General features: G+C 35.0%; 1 protein-coding gene across 1 annotated transcript in view; it reads right to left on the bottom strand.

Annotated features, from left to right (window-relative positions):
* The window catches only part of LOC120627421 (dachshund homolog 2), a 207292-nt gene that overhangs the window by 48472 nt on the left and 139936 nt on the right, over positions 1-18884 (bottom strand). Inside the window, exon 9 of the mRNA XM_039895423.1 lies at positions 18127-18345. Coding sequence (XP_039751357.1) covers positions 18127-18345 — 219 coding nt within the window. The remainder of the gene's footprint in view (positions 1-18126; positions 18346-18884) is intronic.

Here is an 18884-nt window from a genome sequence, read left to right as displayed (position 1 = left end):
AGAAAACGCTACAATTATCGTGTTGTTATTAATATTTAACTAAATTATTTTTTTATTTAAAATATTGATTGATTTTGATGCTGGTTTTTGCAGTGGCTTAGAACAGTTACTTTTATATGTCTAGGCATTATGCGTCGACAAGGGAGTGCTACAAACGTTTGTTTCCAACGTTCGGTTTTTAACTGATTACTTATCTTAAAAGTATGAATTGTATAGAACAAACCTCATAAACAACAGATTAGCCTAAGTAAATGGGTAATCGGATACACAAAAGGCATTGTATATTCAATGTACAAGGCCGAGAAAGGGGCCGATTAGAACATAAACACGGATTAACTCATTCGGAATCCAGCATTGTGAAGGAGTTGATTTGGGAGATTTGCATAACTTCCAATTAAAGCTAACCTGACGGAAATGATTGGGGAGCAGCTTCCAAATACAGAGAAATGGATTTCGAGTGCTATTTGTATAATTAGATACAAGTTATTAAATAATGATTAAAACAAATTAATCTGTTTGAGTTTGAGAATTTTAGGAATTTCATGTTAATTATATGACAAAAACTGTAGGTACTTTTAATTTTATTGAACACCGATTATTTAGTTAATTCCTTCATTATTATCATCATCACCAGCCTTTAAAGGTCCCACTGCTTTGCACTACCTCCACACGAGTAGAAGAGATGGTTTAAAAGCATACACCCACCCCGTTGCTCCAATGCGGGTTGGCGGTCTTTTACACTTATAAGTGATAATACACTCATGGGTAACCTAACATGCTCTTGGAAGCACGGAAGTAGTAACAACCAATTTGAAACTCCGGAGTGGCATATCCGAGTAAGTTCTTAACCTCGTACTCAACGAGTCGAACATGCTTACCACAGTTCTAATAATTCCTTGCTGACAAATAACTATTAAATTCACTGGGCAACACATTGCATTGCATTTAATAAAATATCATGATAATGGAGTTATGACTTTATTTTCGTTGTTTATTTTCAATTAATATCCTGCATAAGAAGTTGCTTTGAGATTTTAAAATACTGCTATATTATTATAAGATCCAAAACCATGCCCCTACATCCTTTCCTTCGCAAGTATCCCTTAGAATGAGAATGGGCACGTAAGCGCATTACAGACGAATTTGAATAGAAAGTGGCGATGCCAGTTCCGTTTAATTTAGTCCCTTATTCAATTAGGTGAGTTGTCGTAATGGAGGTCGGGATAAGGCTGATTAACTTGCGATCTTAGCAGCTACTTTTCTAATACTTAGTAAACCAATTCGCTTTGCTATCATTCTTCTTAAGGGACCAACCTATTTGTGGGACGAAAATCGAAACTACATTTAAAATGTTTAAAAAGATATCGGAACTTTCAGTAGATGAAAAATGCAATGTTTTCTACAAGATAACGTTGCCGCCGCTATAAGAATGATAGGAGGATATATTATAATTTCAGGTCACATGTTTCTCCTCCCACAATGAGTAGGGTTATATAAACAAGTAAAAATATAAATAAATCTAAACGTTTGTGAATTTCAAATTCAAAACAAGTATTCAAATTTATATGATTAACAAATGTAAGCAGCATCCTCTTATTGTTTTATAACCTTGAAATATAATTGTGAACTGCTCGGAGTCCTGAATTAAGCTGATATATTTTTATATAAAAACTTCATGACCTCTCTTTTTTACCCACGGTGGAAGAATGAATAGAGATGAGACCTGTGTTTGGGGGTGTATAAATGAAATATCCCATAATTAACGGGAAAACGGACATTAAATAAAAAATAAACAACAGAAATACAGCTACATCTGGTGTCCATAGTGGTTAAACATATCAAAGATAGCAGTAAATACATATTTAATAAAAATTAAATGTAAATCCCAAGCAATTTACTGACACACAGATGGACTGACAAAACTAAGTGGTTATAGTTAACTACAAGGAGATGTATTATATCACTAGCATACTTTCTGATTAAGGTCCTTTACTCCGAACACAAAATAAAACAGTTTATCTTATAAAAAAAGCCAACGAAATGCACAGATAAGTACAATTCATAGCAGTTAAGTATTGTATCCAGAAAAATCTCCCGCCGATATCAATCTGTACTCCATTAAACCGAGATATTTTTCAGGCAGTACAGGACTGGTTCATATCGACAAACAATAATCTCGAAGATAACACAAAGACAAGTTAACTTGCTCGTATGCTTGTAATAAGGACCAAGATTATAGTGCGGGTACTCGCACTATCTTGGACGCTGATCTTGTAAAGTGAAACGTTGTCTTGTTCATTGTTTAGTAAATTTTCTGTTACTGTTTGCGTTTAATGCGCATTATCTACGGGATATTATAATAAATATGGTATCCCGAAAGATAATGGTGCCAATTCTGTTGTACACAAATCTCTAAGCCTGACTAACATGACAGATCTAAAATAAGTTCTTAAAATGTTGGAGAGCAGTACAATATTTTAAGCACTTATAACTTTATGTCCAATCGCACTACCTCCAAGTACAACTTGAACTATACACAACAAAATCATCCCCTCTCCCACAGAAACTGAGCTGAATTTGAGGATAAAATGTATCCTATGTCCTACCTCGTAGTAGGAACTTAAATCGTACAAAGTTTTATTTGAATTTATTAAGTAGTTTCAGCGTGATGGCCCAGATACAGACAGATAGACACGAATAAAAAAAAAGTTTTGAATTCAGTATCGGTTATAAAGTGCCCTGCTCAAAACATTTTTTTTAAAATATCTTCAATGTATAGGATAAATCGTACTACTAGAAGTTCCATTATTATCACTACCTAGCGATAAAGTTTTATGCTGAAGATGTCGTTTTATCACCTGGCGAATTCTAAACGTTTTAAAAAACCTTGTTGAGATACTTTACTTTACTTCACCTTTATTAGAGAGAGAAATAGAGATACACCACGTTACGGCATCAAAATTTTATTAAAAAATATAATTTTATTGCGAAATTCTCAAATACCGTTTTTGAGATTAATTTCAAATCAATCCAGTTGTGTGGTGTAATTTAGAGGGCTTTTAGTTAAAAGTGGTTTCGCACATGAGACGTAAATTACCTTCGGCGAGGCGGCCATTAAGACCCGCGTCGGTATGCGCCGTATCTTCGCATCTAGCGATTTGTGAGCTTAGGCGTCTTAACAAAAGATGCTCCCGGTGGTCTTTGAGTCCACGGCAATCTATCTCTGTATTGTTTGAGGTATTGATTCGAGTAAGGAGTTCAACGATAAAAACTGTACCGTCTATCAGTTTATCGCCAATATTATTGTTTGTGATAGTAAATAATGCTATCCATTTCCTGCTCTTCTCTTTGGATAAGGATCATCATCATGAGTTGGTGAACGGAGAGCACTTAAGCAATCGTTCTCGATACGCGATAAAACGTATTTCACTATTACAAAATATCAGTATAGGAACACTTCATTATAAAAAAAACTAACTTTACACTGAATCAATCAAATTTCAAAACCCGATAGAGTGGATACGAGTAAAAAATATTACCACTTTATAAATAAAATAACAATAAAAGTGATGCTTCGTTCAAGGGAATATGTAATTATGGACAATTATTATTATACCGAAGCTCAATGGCTGATAGATGATTGAAAGGATCGAAACCCATAAACAAAAGGATCGATTCCGGTTACGCAATTTAATAATGGCCTGAAGTAATTAACTGATATCGTAATCGATTCTTGAAGGATCGATATTTAAGGTTCCGTCTTAAAATGGTTAAATGGTTACAAAAGATGCTTAAATTTGCAACAAACCGAACAATACACGATCAGGATAATTCAACAAATTATTATAAAGATTAGATTAGAGATTCAATTTAATCTATAATAATGTAATGTTTAGAATACGTTAATGTATTATTGTTGTATCTGTGAATGAAACTTTTTGATTTGTTTAATTACTACTGCTAAGTTAATAATCAGCATGAAAGATTTGCAATTAAATAGTAATGTTTGTGATACAAAACCTCCTCATGAAACATCACTCACCCTTGACCGGTTGTTTCAAAGATAAGTGATCCCGTGAATTGAAAAGTCGTTTGGGAGTTATCGTCCGTATTTTTTTAGTCGATTGTCGGTGAGATGTCGATGTCCCGGAGGGTCGTGGAGGGAAATTTTATTTCTCTTCAATTTCGTGCACTCAGCAAAAGCAACAATGATATTTAAATTACGAATGTGATACCCTTACTTACCTGCCAACAGCTTAGCAAGAAACGGTAGGTACCTTTACAGATATACGATTTAATTTTGTAATTAATCGTAATATTTATTATACTAATACAAAAAAATGGCAATAATAGTCCACGATAGTCCACATAGGTTTTTATTCGTGGTTCGCTTGGAATTAGAAACATACTTGTATTTTGACTCCCTTACATTATGACTACTAGAATTCCAAAACTAGTTAACACGTTTGTATAGGAATATAACTAGAAAACAATCACGAACTTCTGTAAAGTACCATTTATAAATATAGTATCATCAAAGATAGCTTAATTTAAGCCCAAGTCGATGCCCATTTTCATTATTTCCATATCTAACTTATTGCTAAAACCTCGCAAAAATACGTTACGTTAAACACAAAACGCAAACTCTCAATGAGCCGTAACACATAAGTCATAGGGTGAGCGAATTAAGACATATTTTCACAGCCCCCACTGCAAGACTAAGTTGCGATTGCAGTTAAAATAACAATTAAAGTCCGCTCAAAATTTACGACACAAAACTGGCAAAATAATTTAAACGGGCGCTAAGGTGAATGCGACTGAAATGGGTCTTTGAGATGGGAAACAAAAGAACGCATTCACTCCTCCCTTTTGATTCCTCTTTGGTCCTTTTTAGCGCGATGAATGAAAGTCTTCAGCGGTTGAAGGTGAAATTTTAATAGTAATAGCATAAGGAAATATTACTGAGGAATATTGCTGATTAAAATGCTTAAGAAAACGGAGAGGTGCAAATGAAGAGGGATTCGGATTACAATAATATTATTAATAAACTTATCTTGGCTAGAAAAATGGAATTAACCGCTCTTTTGTTTATTTGTTGTAATAACTTTGAATCGGTACCAATTTAAGACTTATTTCACCTTGTGTTTTTTTAAATCTCTGGAAGCGATAAATATAAATTCGTCATCATCATCATCATTATATCAACCGATAGACGTCGATTGTAAGACATGGGTCTATTGTAGTACCGATTCGTGTAACCAATTTCTACACATGGTTCTGTGCCGCTAGCTACTCTTGTATCTAGCTACTCCCTGCGGCTCATCAAGACAGAAAGGCGACCTGCCTTTCGATTTTGTGGCTGTTGTGGTGTACCAATACAGTAGGGTAAGGTCAACAACTTATCCTACCGTCCAGTGATCTTTTAAGCTATGTTTCGGACGAACAACAATTATCATACAGTGGTTTTTTTTGCTCTCCTTAGTAACTGTATAACTTGGATTAAATCATCAATTGCAATTTTTCTGAACCAAAATATATATTAATGTGTAAACGGTTTTTTTAATTAGCTACAGATTAATCAATCTGAAGATATTTTACTAAACAAACGAGTTCAACAAATAAAATTGATTACTGACCTTCTAATGTATTTAGGCAATTTGCGATGTTCCTAAAAGCCAAATTCAGAGTAACGATAATGGCTGTCACGGCGCGAAAAACGAATTTTCTTCCCTATGCTTTTTAAATTTACAAACCGTCGGCAATTTTATTTTAGTGTTATTAGATTTTTCCGGCTTATGTCACACGGCGATGTTACAGAGGCGGATTATTCCCGCAGTCTCCACGCTAATAATCATAGGAATTGCCCTTCTTTATTATGTGTGAAATTTCGATCATAAAATCTTTGCGTCCATTACATTTTCATCTTTTTTGACGACGCGGAACAACTTTTGCTGTGACAATAACTTGAATCTGTTTTGCAAACGTTTTCTTACGAGTAATTCACTTTATTGGTATATTTGTTTCGAGGAAGTAGTAGGTAGGTACTTCGTTAAAGTACTACGAAACAAATGTACCAATAGTGTGTCACATATTTGCTATTCTGGTAAAGTTTAGTGTGTAGGTAGGCATCAGTATCTACGCTAGTGCATTAGGAAATTCCTGTAAACTAGTCGTAAGTTGGAAATAAATAAATAAATAAATAAATATATTCACAAGTTGTCTTGAATATTAAATTAACATATAAATATTGCCGTGATGCTTAGCTTAAATTCAAATAAGTTCAAAAATAATTTTAAAATACTGTTAATTAATAAAGCTTTAAAAATTGTATAAATAATATTCATTCCATATTTATAAATTCTATTTTAGCCAGTAGATTGATGTACAAGCTTTATTAAGATCTAGGCGTCTAAAACATTGTACTATGTAATAAATTGAGAATACGAATAATGAAGATGTCCTCGCAAAATGAGTTAAAAATAGTGGTGCTTCGAGCGGGCACCGCCAGAATAACTCGCGGTGTTATCGGCGCACGCGCACCCAATCTGCGATCGAAACACACCGGATAAGATTATCCGGTAGCCCTGTATTATTTTAATGAGACTACACGACTCCACGAGATTCGAAACGATACGAAAAAAGCTTAGGTAACGAAGCAAATAAAAAGTACACGGGTCAAGAAAGATATCACGGGCGGTGCGGGATGAGGCCGCTCGAAATGCGAACAATCCCCGCGGCCCCTCCACCATTTTTAAATTAGCCACCGAACACGATAAACTCCCGTACATCTACATACCAGCTGACGGCAGATCGGCCGATACCATTATGTCCCCGGTAAGGTACCGATTAAAAAATATCCACATTTATAAGCGGACAACATCTGGTATTTAAATAAGATATAAATGCGCGACTCCGCGAATGTTTTGTTTTTCAGCTTCATTTTTTCTCTCCCCGGCGGAAGCTTCCCCTCCTTGGATATATTGGTATTAAAAATGTAAGGGAGATTTATGCGAATGGCTCTAAGCTTTCATTAGTTGTTCCTTATGAGATGTTTTTGCGGTCGCTCCCTGACCGGTAATTTTTCATTTTTCTGCAAAACTTTCTGATGTAATGGGCGCGTTGTTAAAAATTTAACTGCATATAAAGAATATTTGTACCCCCGCGGAGTTCCAGCTGCTCGTCATGATTTATATTACTACGATTTCCTGTTCATATTGAGGGAATTGAAATTATGATAAATAGGTTTTAATGAAAAGTAACGGAGCACACGAAGTTTTAATGGACGCTTTTGGGTAGAGTTACCTATCTTGGGGAATAAGTAATGCTTTATTGTTTTGTCTTATTTTTCTCTTATTCAAAGTATTTTTTTGTTTACCTTCATATCTCTGTCAAATCTAAACCGATTTCAATAATTCTTTTTCCCTTTATTAATGTTCCTTTCTTGTTACTTGCAAATAAATGTTTCAATAATAGTAAGTAATGAGATGTAGAGTTCAAGCAGTGGTCACGTTTTCATTTGTCCTTACAATATTTCCGTTTTTAGTTGTGCAATTTAATTTTTCTTAGATTATAAACAGGCTCAAGATTTTTTTTATACAAAAATGATTGTCTCTTCCGTATTACGACATATAAAATTCTCACAAAAACATCACACTTCATAAACACGCTTCCGAATCGTAAACATATGGAACGACGTTATTCCGGCTTGTAATTCCGTATGTAAATTACAACTAGAACAAGGGTTCTGTTTCACCCTAAAGAGACAACGCATAACCAGTGTGTTATGAGCTTCATTTACCATGAAGACAATAGGCCTGTGAGGCTCTTGTTGCATTTGACCGGAATAACTGCTCCTAAACCTCGGTTTACGTCAGTTTTAAATATTAAGAACAGAGATCTACATACACGTAATTATATGTTTACATGAGGAAATTTGGTGTTTTAATAAATTAAGTGACTTGACTTGTACAATACATGATCATCACCAGTCTATTAACATCCCATTGCTGGGAACAGATTACATCTCACATAGGAGAAAGGGCTTTCGAATATAGAACCACCACGCTGCTTTAATGCGGGCTGGTGGGCTATGGCGATGAGAAGTGATTATAACAGGGACCAACAGCTTAACAAAATCTACGCACGAGTATGCACCGCCAATTATAAGCTCAAAAAATCTTATACCTAATAGTTCTTAGTCCGACGGTCCGTAAATAACTACTAATTTGCAATGTTGCAACTATCTTTAAACGCTTATAGTTATAGAGTAAGACACTGTTATCAAAACACACGTTAACATCCAAAATTGGAAAACGGACACGTCTAACGACTAAGCTGCCAGAAAACTGTTCAAAAATTATTATGCCTCAGCGGTACCTATTTACAAAGCTCGGATAGATAATGTAAATGAAATTTTATAAGCTTGCAGTATTACAATCTTTTTAATAAAGACATCTCGCACATCAGGAATAGGTAATTGGGCGTACGTCACATTAAATTATTTCGGCTAAGTAATTCCGGGCGGTTAATTATTGCGCACAAGCAGGGAGGAGAGTTGAGAATGTAATTATTATTAAACTTTACGATTGTCTCACTTTACCCCTTTATTTAAAGCAGGGACACGAAACGACACAACTACATTATATTTAACGAATAAATTTGAACCAACTTTTCAGTGACACAAGATCGAAATTGGTGTGTAAGTTTTAGTTTATGAGACATTTCAATTTGATATGTCGGTCCTAAGATCCTAAGGGAGTATCTTAGCTTGTTGCGGTACAGGATTCATATTTGAGCTACTGCCTGTAAATTTATAGATGTAGATATTACGACCGTAATGTTTGCATATTAAAATCTAAACGTGCTTTATTTGAAATGGATATCCAATTTAATATTTCATGAACTATAAATTAAAAAAAAATATATTATATAGGAACATGCAGCTTTTTCCTCAGATGTTTTTTTAATTTTTTATGTCACCACCATAAAATTCGGAGACGTCTGTCATTGACTTTTACGACCAAAAGTGTAACCTGCATTTCGAATCGCTATGATGTAATATGCAGTATGTTGGGAGAATAAAAGGAGTAATGCATAATTAAAAAAACGAGACTGCCAAACACACTAAAATGGGCTGCCATATAAAAAAAATCAACAAACTTGTAGCCAGTGTGACTTAACATGTAATAATTCTAACGATACTCCATACATCCAAATCTGTTCAGGCCTTTATAGTGATATTAGTTAAAGTGAAACAAAGAAGTTGAACAAATACAGGAACCCTGAAAACATAACACATTCTTTTTTTGGTATAATCGAGTAAATTACACGAAAATGAGACAAAGATATGGTCGGCAAGTAAAACAAAGCTCGACAAAGTGCGTAAGAGAAAAACGTATAAAATTTCTCCTCGACCAAAGATGCTACAGGCACGGAATGCGATGCGGTAAGGATCATGCAGTGTGGAGAGCCTCGGCATTTTAAGCAAATAAAAGCATCTTGCTGGAGAGGCATTGGCTACGTCGGATATTATATACAGAGATGTTTAATGCGTACATTCGTCTGATGACACAACGTACGGCAAGCAGCACATTGGGCGTGTCAAAATCCGTTCATTTCTTTTACATGCATAAAAGAACCAAAGCCTTGGCTAAGTGGTACGGACAAAGACGTTAAGCCTTTGATCAAAAGTGCCAAAGAGTAAGTGGTCAAAAAATGTTGAGAAGTTATAATTCACTAACGAATTATTAGGAGTATATATTCTCCGAAAATTTGCTCGTAAAATGTGTTCGTGTCCCCAAGTTTGACTGTATTGTTTGAGAATACATAATATTTTACAAATTTTAAACAATCTTTAGATAACCACCAGTAAAGAAATAAAGACCGGACACCATTTCGATTTTCTATGAGACTGAGAACGGTATGTTCTGAAGTTATGTTTGATATGTAATATTAAAACCCTCGTCGGTTTTATGTTTCTGTCGCCGGTATGCGAGTGTGTTGTCAAGGTTAGTGTTGGAGTTCGCGTCATCATCATCATCACAATGTAATTCATTTACATAATCCATCGATGTTTCATGTGTGTATTAATCAAAAGACAGCGCGCGTGTGGTCGAGTCGCGTGCGCAACGAAACCGGAGCGACACGCGCAAGTAATCCAATATGGCCGACCGATGTCACATATCGGTACATTGCAGGAATGTCATTTTAATACCCCCGTTAATGTCAGTTATTGTTTACTCCACGGCCAAGTGGCATGGAAACCGCGTAGTAGTGACTATTACACCTTATGCAAATGCATATTCTATTACATAATTGTCGGTGCAAGTCGGGCTTCTTCTTTCCTTTGTCATTTAACTTACGAGTATGACTGCACTTTTTGCTCATAAAAAGGGCTTGCATAAATTTCATGAGTATCAAAAGCCTATAGCATAACAAAAGCATATGGCCTGCTGGAAAAAAGGCCTCTCCCAACGGGATGGTTCGCCTATAATTATCACGCTTGGCAAACGGTCATCGCAGTAGATGGTAGAAGTTACCCAGTGGTAGTTATTGACTGTTCTTATTTATATCCCCTTGCCTCGCACAACACCATTATTCTAAATGAAACTATTCCAAAATCATCTCCAGGTTGTTAGCTATATAAGCGCCAAATTTCATCACAACAGGTGCAGTAGTTGAGCCGTGCATAGATAACTAGCAACCAAACAGACATACAAATATACACCCTTACGCATTTACTATATTATGGCAAGAGGTTTTTTGGAAAGAGCTGTGAGAGTCATATTAACTGTTAAAGTATAAAATAATGAGAATTAAGTAACTCCATAACTCAAGTCAGCACGCTGAAGTAAACAAACAAAGATTGGGCCCAGAGATGTTCGGCTGCACAATGGTGCGAAAGCTGGCACGATGCACAACAATGCATCGTTGGTATATCTCGTGAATCTTCGGTGGCTCGTTACCTGGGGGCGGTTGTTTGAGCTAGCGAGTTATGGCTGATCGACAACCTTACCAGTGCAGAAAATGTAAACAAGATCAGCTGCATATTCATTATTCTATGCTGCATTGGTACCATATGGTAATTGCGAAAATGAGTCTGTTTGTTTGTTGGTTGCCTATGTTCGACTCAACCGTTGAATTGATCCTGATGAAATTTGGCAGAGATGAAGCTTGCATCCTAGAAATTGGCATAGGTTTTTGTCCTATATAAACTGCTACTAGAAGGAGATTAAAAAGAAAATGACATTTGTTACCTATGCTTGGCTTGACCGCTTAACTTATCGTAAATTTATTTCGTATAGAAATAGTTCGCATCCTAGAAACAAAGAGTTCTCAGTTATTAAAAACCCTAAAAAACGCAGCTGATGTGGCGGGCAACAATAAGTTAAATTAGGTGCATTTAGGTTCTTAAAAATAAACTAAGAAAAATGAATATACAAATAAACGTGGTGTAATGTCAGAACAGACATGCAGATTTTTGTCACACTTAACCTGAAGGCACCTTGCAAATGGCAGAGCATGCACTCTCTTTTCCATCATTCTCATAGTCTGAATAGAAAGACTTTCGACTAGACTAGTAGTCGAGTAGACTAGTAGACTGGAAAGAGATCGGTCGCTAGACCGACAGCTTAACGTGCTCTCCGAGGCACAGGGGTCAATTACAGCCAATTCCCAAACTCTGAGCTGGTACTAAGAATTTTTTGATTGAAACACTTAATACGATTAATTTGCATGCGGTTCATGCGAATTAATACTTAAGTTTTTCAACTCAGGTTCTCGTGATCTCCGGTCGAACGTACGTGTCATTACCGAGGCAATGAATATTGAAGAACTCTTGTACGATAGTCAATCCAATAAAAGTTCAATAAAGAACAATGCATTTGAGCCCAATATGAAACAACGCAATTCCGCTAATTTGGTTACACCGTCGCATAATGGCAATGTCCCTGACAGTATTGTAAAAGCTTTCATATCAATTGAATCCATTAGCTGAGTACACAAGTCCTGTCTGTCTATTTGCTCATCAGTTTTTATCATTGGCCAGCTCTTGTTTGTTCCATCGGTCACTTCCACATTATTGATGGCCTTTTTCCCTCCAAAGCGATTCGATATCACTGCAAATTATATCATAAACACATCGAAATAAGAAAGGTTTTATTTTAATTGTATGCTATTTGCCTGTTGACTCTGTCAGACGTTTAAGCTTTCAAAGCTGTTTGTACAATTTAGTTAATGTATCGAGTTGATTTCATAGCAATTTTGCAAACAACTGTTGTCAAGATAGCTCGACATTCTTTTATAGCTGATGTGAACAGTCGCAATATAAATCTCGTTTTAATCCCAAAAAAATTACCCTAGCCCCGCCCATTAATATTCATAAAGTTATATTTAAGACAAGGCAATATTCAATATCAGGACCATGATTACAATGGTCCTCGACACCAGCTATCTCTAGATATGGAAGTGGAATTCCCTTTCTAACAGAGCCCCATAAAATACGTCCTATCTACTTGCGCATGTGCCATTTGTCCGTTGAACAGCACTTAGCTTAACAAAAACTGATAGTTGTAAAACAAAAGAGGTGAACAAAACCAGGTACAAGACCGGACCATTTGCTTCAGAAATAAACTAAGCGGTAAGAATTAACAGGATAAAGGATTAAAGAGTAGCCGAAGCGGATTTATGTCGCGGTGATTGCGATCGGAACGATTCTGCGTGTTACGAATGTTTTATAAACAAAGGAATGAACAATTAAATACGCTCTCGAATCGAAGAAATGGAGAATCGTTTTTAGAGATCCTTAGTAAAACTCGGAACCCTCAGAGTAACGCGTTATAAAGTCCCGTTTGACCAAATGTTCAAATGGCTATTCAATTTAATCAAAATTTTGATATTTATTGAATAATACCGAATAAATTATTCACTTTTATTCAATAACTTACAAAGATACTATAGATGCGTTTGCAAATTGAGAAGCTAATTTTACGTATCTAACTTTAATTTGTATTAGAAATAAGTTCAAAAATTATTTAAACTTTTTATTAATACCGATAATAATATTGTTTTTTAGTAAAAAAAAATCATACACTTGAATTTACAAACTCCTCTATTTTTAAGTCGGTTGAAAAAAAGAATGCTTACCTAATAGAATTTTATGCTCGCGAAGTCATCACTTTCATTAAAAAATAACATGTACTCGTATTGCAGTTATTACAATTATGAAACAACGGAAAACCAAAATACTGAGAATTAGTCATTTGAATCATGGTACGGCGGATTCAAGCATAACAACGCGCGACGCCCTCTTGTACACTACGGGTCTACACTATACACGCGCCGGATCTTTGAAGTAGCTGTCACCCGCCTTTTAAAATGAGCTGACATTCGCTTTCAAAATTCGCCATCTATTTGATGGAACGAACTGTACACAACCCTATCTATACCTGCCACCTGTTTACCAAAACCACCCATACCAAACCCAATCGTCAGACACCAGCACCTGGCGAACTTACAAACGACACCTATTTCCCATTCATAGCAAGCCTATTTACAGAAACGAATCGAAAGAGTTTTATCACAGAGCAGTCCTTTCACAGGACCCTCCAGCGTTATCTGATAACGCGGTGAATGCAGTACATTTGTCTGTGCGACACCTACTCACCACGTCTAGTGTAAAAATTGTCGACGAATACGTCTGATAGCGATCTGTCATTCCATATAGAGGGGCGACGGATAGATGACTTATGTTTACCACGTAGACTGAGGAACTGTTTACAGTCGAAAGATCCTTTTACACTTGGCGATAAAAAAAAGAATTTCAAACATAAACTTTATTATATAACGTCATCCAACATCAAAAATGGAAACGACATCATGTTGTAACACTTCAAGAACAATCAGGCGTTCGTGACAACCTTGTATTGCTGATTCCACAGTAAATTTAACAGAATACAACTTGGTCTGGCTACCACCGTGACTAGTTACCACCATACTGACGAAGACGTTGCGTTAAGCGATTTAGCGTGCCGGTACGATGTCGCGTAGAAACCGATTAGGCTGATGGGTTTAATATAACTGGTGTACTCTCTAACTGGTTTGCTCGCTACAATCTTAGACTTCATCATTACAGGTGATATTGCAGTCCAGGACTTTAACTTGTAGCGGAATAAAGAAAAAACGCGATATCTTACCTACCATATCGTAAGTATTTTCGTACAGCCGCTTATATCCTTTAACTTGATGATTAAAATGTAATAATGCGAACATAGTTTATTCATGAAACATGGTAGTTCATGAGTATTCTAAGAGATGGCATTGATTTATTTGTTGATAATTATTCAAAAATGTTAGTTTCGTAGGACCAATGTAGTAATTTATATCGATCATTTAAAACTCCTTAAAAATAATAAGAGACGATACTAAAATATAAATGAAATGAATCATGCATTCGTCATCGCAGAATGAGGTGGAATTTCAAGCAATTGGTTTAAAGTTCTAATGAAGTTTATCCGACTACAAAATAAAGAAATGAGCGTTGAAATATAGAGCGTGCAAGAGTGTTCAATTAAAACCAGAATAATTTTTTGATAAATTGTTATTATTATTAAATATTTTAATAATGATTATCGTAGATCATGAAATTATGAAATCATTAATTCGAATCAATTATAGATTGCGTAGCAGCAGTAAAGTTATTAAAATATTATGGATTGTAAATAGTAATTAATTAGTTTATTTTTCGTAAATATAAATTACTAGCTGTCCCGGCGAACTTCGTACCGCGGATCATTTTTTTTTTATGAATGTTATATTTTAATACTTATTATCCTATTCCGGTCTACGAGAAATCCAAAAAATCAAATATCATCAAAATTGGTCCAGCCGTTCTTGAGTTATAAATGGTGTAACTTTCTTTTATATATATATATAGATTTACAAAGGCATCGATAAAATAAAAGAAAATTCATTAATTCGAAGTTATTAACGATTTTAATAGTTGTAACAATGTCTTTTTATTTAATTTTTAAGTAGATCACCAATTGTCCCTAGTGAGTTCAAATATATAACCGCTATATTAGGTTGGAAGTATTACACAAATGCCTTTTTTGTTTTGTTTATTAAAACTTTATAATACGATATGAGTTCGAAAATACGAAAGCTTTCAACCAATATGCACCTATCATTTCGACCGAGGCGGACCGCGATCGGGTTATTGCTGTAATTTCTATAAAAAATCAACGGTAAGGTTCGCCAGATAACGATTCGAAAAAATGTTTCATCAACAATAATTTTATTATCGTAATAACAAAATTACGGGTTTAGTAAATAGATACACAATTTGGTATCTTAATGCCGTGGGCTTAGGCAGATATTTCTTTTGCGTTTACAGTTTACATGTCAGGGGGAGAAATGGAACCTTTTGTTGGCCTATAGCATTATTATTTCTCATTTTGTTTTGTTTATTAATACAATTGGCTCGAGGCGCAATATTGATATTCAAGTTTGATGATGAGTCGCGGCGCGAGTTTTCTCAACCTCTGTATTTTTATGGCTTTTTTAACAATTGCTTTCGTTTTGTTTAGGCATCGGCAAAATGTTGATATTGAATATATTACAATAATTTCAACTGACTTAAGGCCATTTCTTTTTCAACGGACTTCCAAAATGGCGGAGGTGCGCCATTTGTTGCTACGGCCGATTTGTATACCGGATTGGTAAATGGATTTAATGATATTATTTTGTCCACTATGGACTATTGACGAATAGGTCTGATTAAAATTTCCTTAATTATGGTAGTAGTAGTAGTTTTCTATTTATCTCCAATTATTAAAAATAGTTGTAAAACTAATATCTATAATAATCAATACAGCCCGTATTAACACTCTTCATTGGTGGGTATAAGTCGTCTAGTACGACTAGTAGTACGACTAGTAGTACTAGTATAGACTAGTATTAAGAACCTGTCCGGGGTCACTAGGAGAGTATGGGATAGCCCATACTTTGAAACTCTGCCATAGTTAATGAAACGTCTGTTTCTGGATTTTAATAAGCCATTGAGAACCGTTTGTACGTGGTTAGGCGCAAACGATCTCTATGCCAACTTTAATCAAAGGTCGGGTCGTAAAAAAGCGATTTTTTAATCACGCGAAAATGTTCTCTTTTGGAATAAAAAGTGCAGTTTTCATCATTTAAAGATGTATGTGGGCGGAACATAAGATAAGAAACAAATAACCCAACAAACAAGAAAAATGACTAACTATCCCATTTATAATATTAGTATGGATAGAGTAAAACGCGAATCTGATACCGATGAAAACTAAAACAAAAATCTAGAAAAATAAATCAACAGAGTTCTGACTTCTAACACGCTATCATACCTAAGGAATTATGTGTATATTTAAATTTTATACTATACCCATATGAATGTGTATAGTACAAACCAAGCGAGCCCATAGCGCACGAAGATATTTCTCATGGTGAAAACGGAATGACGTGAATAAATAACTTGCAGAAATATCAATTAAACAATTATGCTGTCCGAATGGAATCGCGGGTAATGATAGTGGGCTGTGCTATAACTCAGACGCATCTGTTCTACGGCTATTTGCCAAGGCACGACATGCGCCTGCGCTGATACTCGTATTGTAAACGAAATCTACGCTATCCTTAACATCTTATATTTTTATAACCGCGAAGACAATTTTGTTTAATAAACACTATAGAGGTGCTAAACACTATCAATTTCAGAGATATTGAAGACCTTTGTTCTTCAATATCTCTGAAATATATATCTCTCTATTTCAGTTCAGTATAAAACTCATATGTACATTGCATGCAATGTTTCTACAGAATTTTTTGTTGATAGTGACAACGCGAAAGCGGGAAATAAAAATTATATGAAATCACTCCAATAAGACATTGTGTACTTTATTCTTCGCCTTGAATTTATTTGCTAAGTAATCTGACTCAATCCGATCCAGTGCTAACCAATCTGACACAATTTTAGCTAAAATAAACCAATCCATGGCGACCCGTACGAGTCGATCCAACGATATCTAATGTCAAACCCAATTGGACCTAGATTGCCCTCATTTGAACCAATTTGATAAACTTCTTTGGAGTCGTCTGAAGTAGAACGATTTGGGGTAGATACTGTAAAATGTTTTTTTTATTGTGGTAAACAATCATCATGTTGATTTATGTGTAGTGTAGAGAGGGCAGTGTTGTTCTATGAGATTATTAAATTGGTATTTACGCCGACGAAGTTAATAAAAACAATTTTCTTTGAGAAACACTATCTTGACTACAATTATGATCCGCAGTTTATGTAGCGTTTTATAATTTTTATGTTTCAGATTATGCTGCAATAAATATAGAACATAAAGTGCGATATAAATAAACGTTACTTATAAAGCAGTAACTGGATGCAAGTATGTAAGAACTTGTAAGCTAAACGTACACGGTCACAGAACTAAGATATAATCGATCTTGCTATGCGTCCGATTACGGTGAATCGATTCACGCGCTATGTTGACTAATATCGATTATAGCATTTACATCACTAGGCCTTCCTGCTGGATAATGTCTTTGAGTCCTCACAAATCACAATGTTATAAGCCTTAATTTCATATGTAAATTACTAAATGCATACGCTTCAAAGATCCTTAATTGACATTGACTTCAATGTCTTCGTTGAGAATTATTAGTAAAATACCTAAATATTTCCCTACATTATCATCTATAGATAGTTTACATAATAGATTTAAGATAATGGTTAGCAAAACACTCTGCTTTTGTGTTGACAAATTTCATTTTAATGTTACTATCTACTTTAATAAAATAATAAATAATAATAATAACTTATTAAGCATCTGAAATCATGAAGTTCAAAGTATTTGATGAGGATAGGAAAGAATCTTTGATTTCGTGCAATCATTAAAAAAATCAAAAATTGCATCACATACCCGTATGCAGTTGCAGTTTTGTTAAACAATATTAAAATTGGTTGAAGAACTGAGTTGCAGATAAGAATTCTAGGATTGATTGCCGCTGACAGACAGACTAGATACATGACAGAATCAAATAAAGTACTGTGAGTACAAATAGATTAATCACCAAACATACCTTTTTCGTAACTGATTTGTCGTTCTTGTTGGCGGGCATTATCTGCCGCTACTTTGAGGAGACCTTGGATGTTTCTGAGGAGGGTCTCAGTGGAGGAGACCAAGGTGTCAGCAGTGGGGTCCACGGGCACGTTTGACGGCGAGCCTTGTGGGGGGTAGCTGACTGGTGCTGGTGATGAATTCGTAGCGAGGTCTCGTTCCCCATCGCTGAGATCTGCTCCTTTTGCGAAAAAAAAAAAGCTTTTGAGTAAACAAAAAATAAAAAAATTATAATTTAATAAGTGTCTGTTATTATCACAATAATACATGAATGAAATGTCTTTCAAAATGCTTAGATGAAACGTAATCGCAATTATGATGATAAACTACAATACAAGACTTGTGAAGTTAACATCATCAACAGATGCAAATGAAACTGATGTATAAAACGTAAATTTATTTTATACTGCATATATTATAGACTTCTAAGTCGAGATTTTGTAGTTTTGTAGCAATTTGGTTTCTAGTATTAATTATAACTCATACTTTTTGCACTTATGTTCTTAAGTCTTATTAAATTACTAATTATCCTTTTGTAAGAAATTTACTTTCAAGTCAGATCCCAGAAATTATCACTAATTACTAATATTTTCTTACTATAACTTAATTTAGGCAGCGTTATAAAACTAAGATCCAAAAACCCTTTCCTCCATGAGAGAGTAGACCTGTGCCCATCAATGACATATTCATAAGGATTATAAATAATTATTATGAAGACCA

This window comes from Pararge aegeria, chromosome 11, assembly GCF_905163445.1.
Source record: "Pararge aegeria chromosome 11, ilParAegt1.1, whole genome shotgun sequence".
Taxonomy (NCBI): Eukaryota; Metazoa; Arthropoda; class Insecta; order Lepidoptera; family Nymphalidae; genus Pararge; species Pararge aegeria.
This window is presented reverse-complemented; position numbering and strand designations above follow the sequence as displayed.